The sequence below is a fragment of the Mirounga angustirostris genome, unplaced genomic scaffold (assembly GCF_029215605.1).
Source record: "Mirounga angustirostris isolate CCGP_5_RB_7025 unplaced genomic scaffold, mMirAng1.0.hap1 SCAF_10, whole genome shotgun sequence".
Taxonomy (NCBI): domain Eukaryota; kingdom Metazoa; phylum Chordata; class Mammalia; order Carnivora; family Phocidae; genus Mirounga; species Mirounga angustirostris.
The window spans coordinates 73,324,537-73,335,288 of record NW_026991718.1 but is presented as its reverse complement, the minus strand read 5'-3'; the positions used below and the strand labels follow the sequence as shown (position 1 = coordinate 73,335,288).

At 52.2% G+C, this 10,752-nt stretch overlaps 1 protein-coding gene across 2 annotated transcripts in view; it reads left to right on the top strand.

The window, feature by feature from the left end:
- The first annotated feature begins 4,907 nt into the window (after positions 1 to 4,907).
- PRKCE (protein kinase C epsilon) overlaps positions 4,908 to 10,752 on the top strand; it is a 489,104-nt gene continuing 483,259 nt past the window's right edge. Inside the window, exons 1-2 of one of the 2 annotated variants that reach the window (XM_045885068.3) lie at positions 4,908 to 5,424; positions 5,628 to 6,172. In XM_045885068.3, the coding sequence (XP_045741024.1) occupies positions 5,825 to 6,172 (348 nt within the window). In that variant the 5' untranslated portion in view covers positions 4,908 to 5,424; positions 5,628 to 5,824. Of the gene's footprint in view, positions 6,173 to 10,752 lie in introns of both variants that reach the window. The other variant, XM_045885067.3, reaches the window with a different exon arrangement.

Here is a 10,752-nt window from a genome sequence, read left to right as displayed (position 1 = left end):
ATGCAGGGCGCCTGGGTGGCTCAGTCAGTTAACTGTCTGACTTCTGCTCAGGTCATGATCCCAGGGTCCTTGGACTGAGCCCTGCACTGGGCTCCCTGCTCAGTGGAAAGTCTGCTTGTCCCTCTCCCTCTGCCCTTCCCCCTGCTCATGTTCTTGCTGGCTCTCTCTCTCTGAAATAAATAAATAAATAAATAAATAAATAAATAAATAAATAAATAAATAAATAAAATCTTTAAGGGAAAAAAAAAAAGTCCCAAGATGCAGATCAACATCACAGCCAAAGATGCGGTATGTGATGTTACTTTCCATACGGTGCTTGAGAGAGTGGGATGCCGGGTCAAAGAACTGAGGAAGGAGGGGCAGCAGGCCATCTCCTGCCTGCAGCTGCCTTTGAGCTCTACGGGATTACCTCTGATCCTTCCAGCTCTTTGCAGGGTGTCAGTGAACCTTGGTCTCCGGGTCACCTAAACGGAGTTCAAAGCAGAGTCAGGGCCAAAATAAGAAGACAGGGCAGGCCAGACATAGGCCAGCAACCAGAGGGAGGAGCTAGGGTGGGGTTAGCAGTGGGGCTGGAACGCAGGTGGGGCTAGGCCAGGCAGGGCCAACAGAACTCTGGAAGGTTTTCTGTGTCATTGTGCTGCTGTGTATTCCATCACATGGCCCAGGCGGTTGAATTCTGTTCCACGGAGCATGTGTGGAATGGATGACAGTCCCTGACCAGGCCGACCTTTGCAGAAGCCATTAGCATTCTATAAATGGCATCCACTAGCACAGCAACGAGGACATGAATATTGATATGCTAGTCTAAGGTTCTGACACCCCCTCTCTGCTCCTTTAACCCATTGCAACAATATCCACAGCATGTTTCTTTTTGACTAGAGTAAATCATCTTCAGGTGTGGATCTTCTATCTCTTTAACATCCTGTTTTGAGGTGAGTCTTCTGGGGGGGAAATGGCAGAAGAGAAACCTATCCATCCCTGCAAAATTGCTTTTTTAAGGTATTAACTCTGGTTATGCTCTTCCCGACCTTAGAATGATCAGTGTCTGACAAGGAAAAAATTCAAACTCATTTACAGGCTCCCCAGAGTCTTAATGATCCCATCCAACCTACCTAACCTCCTCTTCCTGCCTGCCAACATGCCAGGTCCACCTGAGGGCTGACTCATCTCACTCAGCCGTCCCCTTACCTACTTGTGCTCTGCATACCCTATTCCCATTGCCTCCCGTGCCCTTCCCTCTCCTCTTTGCCTATTGGAAAGTCTAGACCTGCTGGGTGATGCCTTCCCAGGCAAACCCAGGCAAGGGGTGAGTCTGCCTTTGTGCTCTCACTCTCAGAGAGGCTGGTGCACCCCTACCTACACCTACTGCAGCACTTAATCATGTGGCCCTGGGGACTCTTGCTCAATCAGTCCTTTTCCCCCATGAGCTTAATTTTTTTTTTTTTTTGATTTTATTTATTTATTCATGAGAGACAGACAGAGAGAGAGAGGCAGAGGGAGAAGCAGGCTCCCAAGGAGCAGGAAGCCCGATGCGGGACTCGATCCCAGGACCCTGAGATCATGACCCGAGCCGAAGGCAGACGCCCAACCATCTGAGCCACCCAGGCGCCCCCATGAGCTTAATTTTTAAAGCACCCTCTTGGTCATCTTTGTTAAATTCTGATATCATCATTCTTCCTTCCCCTCTCCCAAAGATCACAAAATAACTAGGCCATAGCTGGAATCCAAAGGGCATCTTACTCAATGTCAATGCCAATCTCCGTCCTATCTTTCAGGACTGCATACATGGGCCAAGAGAAGGCTAAAGTAGGCAAAGGTTATTGATTGGAATTTTACCTTCTAAACTTGCCTGCCTCTAAGGGCTTGTTCTTCTTTTCATGTGAATCTGGAGCAAAGGGTTATTTTAGACAACCCCCCCCACCCCCAATCCTCCCTTTCAAGTAAATTTAAGGGTTTTCCCTAAACAAGCTCACATCTGGCGTATCCATGGTGATCCTGGAGAATACAGATTTTTGTTCGGCTAAGTCAGAGAGTAAGAAGGTGAGATTTATTCAGAAATAAGGATGTAATAAGAGCAGGAATTTAGGAATGTTTGCAATGTAACGTACCACCATTCTCCCTTTATATTTAAATATTCATTCAGTACAACACAGGCAGTGTGTTTGGTGAGATCTTTTCATCACTCCACCCCCCCACCCCTTTTTAGACTTGTAATTAAAAGGTGGACACTTGTGATGAGCACCGGGTGTTGTATGGAAGTGTTGAATCACTATATTGTACACCTGAAACTAAGATTACACTGTATGCTAACTAACTGGAATTTAAATAAAAACTTAAAAAATGGTTAAAACCCACAAAAAAAGGTGAGGTTACACTGGTGTTGGTTGCATCTGAGAATCGCTGCCTGATTATTCACATGGTGTAACAGCCTGCTAAGAGGCAGATGCTGCGCTCCTGTAACCGTACCCGGGTCAGAAGGAAGTGGTATTGGAAGGTTGTAGGTTATTGGTTTTAAGAATGCTTAACCACTGAGATGGCAATAGACCTTATTTATATGTATCTGGGAAGTTTTGTCTGGGTAGGGGTGGAATATGGTATTATGCAAAAAGTTCAAGTTCAGCGTGCCCTTAATTCTAAACTTACTTCCCGTGTAACACATTGAAGAGGAGGGATTTGGGCCAATGTTTTTCAATCCTGAGTACTTCTCTGTTTGCATGGTAATCTCACTTAGAGAAAGAGTACAGAGAAGGTATGAAACACTTATGGATCCCTTAATTCATGAAATCCTTGCCTTTCTAGACTCCTCAACAGGACTGGGGCTAGGGTGAGGCAAATGGAGCACTCATCTCAGGTACAGAATTTCAGGGGTACCTATCAACTTGGTAACCTAAATATTTTAATGCAACATTTAAAATTATTTAAATTTTGGATATGTTCATCCATTTTTACATTAATTTAGATTTTAAAAAATATTGCATTAAAGTATTACTCATTTTGATTACTGCGCTCATTGGTACCCCTTAAATTTGGCCTCTCTGTCAAGTTTTTCAGCTCTGTTACTCGCTCTGCTGCCCAAATGAATGTTCAGAAGCTCTAGCCCTATTTGCCATTGCCATCCATCACATGCCCCCTGAAGGGGGAAACAAGTTTAATAAGAATAGAATGGTGGAAAAAATTCTGATGATCAAAGACATAATAAAAATTGAACAGCAGTGAGATGTCCCACTTGCGCTTTGTCCAACTGACAGATTCTAAAACACACCTCCCGCTGGTGGGAGTGACCATGTAATAAGGCATCACTTTCATACGTATCCTGACTTTTTACATTCGGAAGAGCTCAGTTGTCCCCAAGACTGCATTTTAGCACTCTCCACCCAGCTGCCCCATTCAACAGGGCGGGCTGGGACAAATGACAGGATCAGGGAGAGCAGCGACTGCAGGCCTTAGGAGAGGATCACCCCGGGACTTTCTGATCCTTTTTGCGACCTGTGTGCCGCGCTTGGTATCCAGTTGTTCCAGGGGACTGCCTCCTTCCTCGCCTTTAATCCTTTTTAAGCCTTTAAGCCACAGGCAGTGATAACCTTTTCCACTGAGAAAATGTAATCGAGAGGTGGGTTTTAAATTTTGGTCTACACTGACCAAACGCGCCACATAAAATACTCCGTTTATCACGATTCCTACAAAGTCCCTGACTGGGCTCGGCACACGCGCGAGGGCCGCGGTTTGCTTTTTCCCTGTGCCCAGCGTCCTGCTCTTAGGTTGCGGGAGATGACCTCTTCCCAGCCCAGTCCTTCAGCTACAGCAGCCAGGGCCGCGCCCAGAGCCTCCGCGCTCTCCGCCCCGCCCTCCCAGGTTCGCGTCCCCAGGCGCGGGGCCGTCCCTCGCGGGGCCGCCTACCCCGTCCCCGGCTCCCCGCGGAGGAGATTCTTCCCCAGCAGCCCAAGGCTCGCCTCACGTGATCAGCCGCCGCGGCTTCCAGCGAGAGTTTAAAGGTTATGGAGGAAATTAGCACGGACACAGTCGCTCGCCCCCCAGAGGGCGCGCCCCGTTTTCCCGCAGCTCGGACGGCCGCTGTCAGCGCGCTGATCAGAGGCCTGTCCCCCAAAAGGGCACAGACGAGGTCCAGAGCAAATATGAAGTCACTTTGTAAAAACTAAACAAAGACAAATAGAGCCGAGCTTCTACTAAGCTTTCACTTGTCAACAAGTTCTCGCGGCCCGAGAAGTCCAGGACAAGTCCCAAAGGGGTAGAATGCCCCCAAAGCAAGGGAGGAGCGAATGAGTGTTTAAAAACTCACACACCGAGCCTCGCACGCCCCTCCTTCCTCCCCTCCCCCACCGCGGCGGAGCAGAGCGGCTCCGGACAGAATGACAGACAGACGGGCCAATACTCCCCAGGCTGCTCTCGCCGGCCTCGGCCCGAGTGGGGGTGGGGCTGGGGAGGGTCCCGAGTCCCCTCCCGCAGGGCGACCCCCGCCACTGCCCCATCTCCGGCTCTACGAGGGGGTTTTGGCCGGGAAGCGCGGGGAGCTGCGCGGTCCGCGGGTCTCCCGGTGGGGACCAGAGACGGGGTGTCCACGAGCCCGCCGCAAACGCACCGCCGCCCGCACCGCCGCGGCTCCCCGGGGTTCCGCGCCGGTCCCCGCTCGGCTCCCCCGCCCTCCGCCGCGACCCGGCAGGCTCGCCCTCTGCGTCGTCCTCTCCTCGGCTCACTTTTCCCGTATTGCTCCCCCAACAGGCAAAACTTTCTATTTCCCCAAACACAGGAGCGCGCGCGCGCGTGCACACACACACACACACACACACACACACACTGACGTCTTTTGCGCATTTCCTGCATTAGAGGGAGGGAGACTCGCTCGCACACCGACGGAGGGAGAAGAGACCGAGGGGGAGAGCGGGCGGGCGGGCGGCGAGCGAGCGGCAGCCGAGAGCGGGGACGCGGGGAGCCCGGCGGGCGGGCGCCGGCGCCCGGGAGGTGGGGCCGCGCCGAGTCGCAGTCCCGGCCCCGCCGCCGCCGCGCTGCGCACCGCCCGGTGCCGGCCTGCGCCCCGAGCCCGAGCGGCGGCCACCCCGACTCCCGAGCCCGCGCGGATGTGAGATTCCGGGCTCCTGGCGCCTCCGGATCGCCGACCGCCGCGTCGCGCGGCTTCGCCCAAGAGGAGGCGGCCGGGCTGGCTGTGTGGCTTGTGGATTTTTTTAAAAATTTGGCTCCGAGGAGGACCATTTCCTCTCGACATGCATCCCTCCGGATAGACTGAACATCCCTCGATCCATCCCCCGCCCCGCGCGGTCAGCGGCAGGCGCTGGGTGTGCGAAGAGGATCCGGGTTGAAATCTGCGCCCCCGGTTCTCGTCCCCGCCCCGTCCCACATCCCCCTCCCCCTGCCGGAGTCGAAATTTCCCGGGGATTATGTTTCGGAAAGGTAGGTAAGCGCCGGGCGCGGCGCCCGCGTCCCCGCAGCCCGGACCCGGAGAGCCAGCGAGGCGGCGACACAGCCCCCGCGGCTTGCCGCGAAGCCGACAGCTCGTCTCCTCTTCTGGGGGTGCTGCTGGTGGTAGGGGGGGAGAGACTTGCTCCAAACACGGACGTCCCCCAGCTCTCCCCCCCCTCCCTGTTTTCCGTTAGGAACCCGGCGGGGAAATACATGCACTCGCTGAGAATCGCCCGCGCCAGGGCACAACGCTACAAGGTGTAGGGACAGTGTGGGGTGGGGTGAGAGGGGACCCAGGAGTCCCCGTGGCTCAGAGCGCCGGGGCGTCGGTTCTTCATTCCTGCCCTCGGGGCGGACGGAGTGACCCCGGCCCCCGCTCCCCGCCCCGACCATGGTAGTGTTCAATGGCCTTCTTAAGATCAAAATCTGCGAGGCCGTGAGCTTGAAGCCCACAGCCTGGTCGCTGCGCCATGCGGTGGGACCCCGGCCGCAGACTTTCCTTCTCGACCCCTACATCGCCCTCAACGTGGACGACTCGCGCATCGGCCAAACGGCCACCAAGCAGAAGACCAACAGCCCGGCCTGGCACGACGAGTTCGTCACCGATGTGTGCAACGGGCGCAAGATCGAGCTGGCCGTCTTCCACGATGCCCCCATCGGCTACGACGACTTCGTGGCCAACTGCACCATCCAGTTTGAGGAGCTGCTGCAGAACGGGAGCCGGCACTTCGAGGACTGGGTGAGTCGGGCGCTTCCCGGTCCGGGAGCCCCGCTGTGGGGTTCTGGGGAAGCACTCACGGCCTTGGCATTGGTCATGGGGCGCCGAGACTTATTGCCATCTGGGGTGTGTGTGTGTATGTGTCTCAGTTGCCTCGGGGAAGCATACTCCATTTCGTAGTTGAGGAGAAGTAGGCACTGGGGCAACGAAGAGGAGACTTGGAAAGAGGGTAAGTAAGGCCCTCTGCCCCCTCCAGACGACGTGTGCGACAGGGAGCTCGCAAGCTGGGAGAGCCCCAGCCACTGGTGCTGAAGGTTGGCAGAGAAGGCGGTGCCTTCCGCAGGAGCGTGGTGGGCTGGCAGTGTGTGATTGTGTGTGGGTGGGTTCCTCCGTCCTTGGAGAGGCACATGGAGCCCTAGACTGAGGGCTTCTTGCACGTCCTGGCTTTGTCCTGCGCCGCGGAGTGAAGAGCCGCTTTATTTTTCCCTCCAGGAGGAAGCTAGCTTGTTTCTATTCTGTTGCATGGTGGTTAGCTCATCTTCTGACATACAGGGAGAAAAATGTGTTCTCCTGGAGGATGTCTCCCCCAGGGTCCCAGCAACATAAGCCAAGCTTGTTTTGCCCCATGCATCGCCCGTGCATCCAGAATGAGTGTTGTATCTTAAGAAGTGGTTCTGCTTGTGAGAAATTGGAAGTCAGTGCTTTGAATCCTACTTAAAGTTACTCGATTTCCCTGTGTTGATTTTCAAGATGCTGTGCAATGAGATATTGCTAAGTCTGACATTGAGTTAATTGATTACACTGTCAGAATACTAGGGACTTGGAAATAGGCCTTCCTTGTCCAGGTACTGTAAACCAAATGCATTCAACCTTGGCAGCCAAAGAGGCAGGGAGAGCCAACCTTCTTTTAGCTCTTTTAGGAAGGAAGGTGTTAAATTAGGAAATGGATTTCGGTGTTTTCTGATTTGCTCCATGTTTCCACCAAGAGCAGGTGTGGCTCTGGGTGCATATGTTTTCAGGGTTCTTTGGTCGATACAAAAAGAGACATCTCATGGAGAAACATAGAGGAATCCCCCTTCTAATGATTGGAAACAGACCACTTCATGATTGTCCTAGGGCCAGAGGCTGCATATGAACCACCTAGGCATGTCACCTTACATATTTTTTTAAAAGGAGATAGAGTCTTAGACAAAAATAGGAAAAAAGCCTCTTCTCTCTATGCTCACGCTGTGATGTAGTCTGCCCAAAACCATGGTTACGGGGCTTACAGGGAAGCTCCAACAAACCATACCAAGTACAACCCTGGGAGGTTTGCGGCTTACATTTTGTGGAGCAGGAGAACCTTTATGGAATTCCAGAGAACACCATGCCATTCCATTCCATTTCATTCACCGATGCCCCTTCCTTCTGCCTGCCTCCCACCGCCAGAGTTCCCACTCACTCCTCATTTCCTTTCCACAGATGGGCTCTTTGACTCAGGAGAGTAGTGAGCTGAAGGGATAACTAGTTTCAGGACCAGACCTTAACACTCAAAACCTGTGGTTTTGAACTTGTTGTTTTAGAACAGGAAGAGGACGGAAAAAACATGAGTATAGTCATGAGGCCACGGGGCCTTTATTGTGCATGCAGATGAGGAAGATGGAGTGAGGCAGAGAGCAGGTGGGATGAACCGTAAGGCTGCTTTAGCCACAGAACACATCTCTGTTGGAGGGACAGGTGTCCGAGTGTGTCTGGTGACGCTTTGCCGGGGCCTGCCCAAACCCTGGGTGCATCAGGGCACCATCCCCACTTTAGAGCACTTGCAGTGAAGCATGCCGTGAGCACCAGCCTTGCCTGGTCATTATTCTCTAAGGTGCTCAGTTTCATGTTGGACTTGGCCCTAGACCAGATCCCCAGTGCAGAGGCAGGTTTTAGAGAGAAGCAAGGTCACATGGCACGCACAGGGTACTGGAGGTAGGGCCCACACTTCCAATTGCCCACGGCTTGCCTGGTGGAGAACGGAGCCCCCCGGCCCTCCCAGGCTACTCACCCTGCAGATTCATGTGCTGTGTCCCTGATGTTTTCACTGTACTCAATAATTTAAAGTGCTTTCAAAATCATCTCTCCTTTGTCTCATAGCAAGTGTGAATTAGGTACAACACGTATTGGACAGATTGAAAAAACAGAACAAAAACTTGAGCTACAAAAAGGCCAAAGTCACAAAATGAATTAAGTAGTGGAGCTGGTTCTGTTTGCTCACCTGGGGTTGGTTTCACTGGAGGATGCTGTGGCGTTCTGGTTCCTCCAGAAGGGGAGGTGGGTGGGGGTGGTGGGGAGGCTTCAGCAGAGGGGGCTGGCCCTTGGAAACAGACCTGTTCACCTGGGCTGACTGAAGTCCCCATTCCCATTGCGGTCAGTGAGAGGACACCCACAGAATCACACCTTTGGGCAGCATTTCCCAGGCTCCCGGGCTCTGTGTTCTTTACCTGGAAGTGATGAAGAGATACACCCTTTCTCGGGTGTGGCCAAGAAATCTGGCCTGAAGTAAGGCGAAGTGGAGGGCATGGAACAGCTGCTTCTCTCATTGATGCGGACAGGTTCATTCAACTGCACCATGAATTCACATGTACTCACCCAGTTCCTGTTTTGTGCTCAGGCCCAGTCAGGGAAGTTTAGCACTCTAGGTAACCCAGGGGTAAAGGAGACTGTGGGTGACAGCCCAGGGGGCTTCCATGTCACTAGGGAAGTGATAGATACGAGTAGATACTTAAGTAGCAATTAGGTTCTAAATGAGTGGGACTAGGCATATGTTCTAGGAGTTCAAAAAAGAAGTGTGGGGGGAGAGCTGGAAGAATCTGGAGGGTTCCTGGAAGGAGGCATGGATTGGGCGTGAGGTGGGGGGTAACATTTAAAGAGGTATTTACAAAAGGAGACAGCATTCCATGGGCACAGACACTGTGGGAAGAAAGGCCGAGAAGGCCTGTGATTAGGAGTGGGGAATCAGAGAAGCATGGCCGAAAGGGAGGGTGCCTGTCAGCAAGGACCAGGCAGGATAAAATTGCCCAAATTTAAGACTTTTGTCTGAGTACCACCTGTGCTATTATTGACTTAAAAAAAATTTTTTTTTTTAAAGATTTTATTTATTTATTTGACAGAGACAGAGACAGCGAGAGCAGGAACACAAGCGGGGGGAGTGGGAGAGGGAGAAGCAGACTTCACGCTGAGCAGGGAGCCCGATGCGGGGCTCGATCCCAGGACCTGGAATCATGACCTGAGCCGAAGGCAGTCGCTTAACCAACTGAGCCACCCAGGCGCCCTTGACTTAAAATTTTTAAACATTGATTCTCTTATTTCCCACGTAAGCCCCGGTATGCTTGAAATCACCGGTTGGGATGTTGTAGTTACAGTTTTATTTCGTTCACATTAGAATAAACTCGCGGCCTCTAAAATAAAAAGGAAGGATGTTCATCCCAGGTGCCTCTTAAAACCATTAGCGATATGGGGGCCACACTTTGGAAACCCTGGAGTAGGAGAAAGTAGGAGAAAACTGAGGTGGATTCTAGAATGTTTAAAAGCCAGGCTGAGATAATTATTCTCCAGATAATGAGAGATGTATCAGTTGTGATGACAAAGGGGGTTGTTTTAGAGAAAGCTCATTACAGAGAGACGAGAGGATCTCACTTACACTGAAAGCAGATTCCCATTAAACACTATTGCAGCCGCAGGAATGAGATATTCCTGCTGCTCTGACTTGAGTGTGCAGAAGAATCACTGGGGTGGGGGGGGTGTTAGAAATATAGATCTGGGGCGCCTGGGTGGCTCAGTTGGTTAAGCGACTGCCTTCGGCTCAGGTCTTGATCCTGGAGTCCCTGGATCGAGTCCCGCATCGGGCTCCCTGCTCAGCAAGGAACCTGCTTCTGCCTCTGACCCTCCCCCCTCTCATGTGCTCTCTCTCTCTCATTCTCTCTGTCTCAAATAAATAAATAAAATCTTAAAAAAAAAAAAAAGAAATATAGATCTGCCCACCACCTTCAGAGCTTTTCATTCTGGAGTTTAGGACAAGCGCTAGGAATCCTTATGCGTACCAAGCGCTTCTCGAGAGAATTGGACTATGCTTCGAGAAACACTGGAGTAGAATGGAAATTGTGGGCAGGGGAGGGCTCCCGATAATTATTGTATGAAGACTTTGTACACAGAAATGTCCTGAGATTTTATAGTAGACCTTTGTGATTCCTTCAGCAAGATTTATGAGCCTCGTTGTGTAAAGGAGAGGTATTGGGGTTCATTAGGAGTGGAGGCCCCGTGAAGGCTGGATGGAGCTGCTTTGCCTTTCGGACGGTTGGTGGGAGCGTGATAGATGGCAGAGAGGGTACATGGAGCCAGCTCATGACAGCTAGCTGTTCCTGTGCACAGCATGGAGTTTGCTGTGTGGTCACCTCACTAGTGTGGGTGCTGAGCTCCGCGCTCCCTGGTTCCGCGACCCCTGCCTCTGAAGACATCTCCATTTGTGTTACTCCCGTGCCGCACTCATAATGCAGTGGTAAGGACAAAAATGTCATTTTCTGAGAGGTGGTTCAGCCCAGCGCTTAAGCTCTGAAGCCAGGCTCCTTGGGTTTGAATCC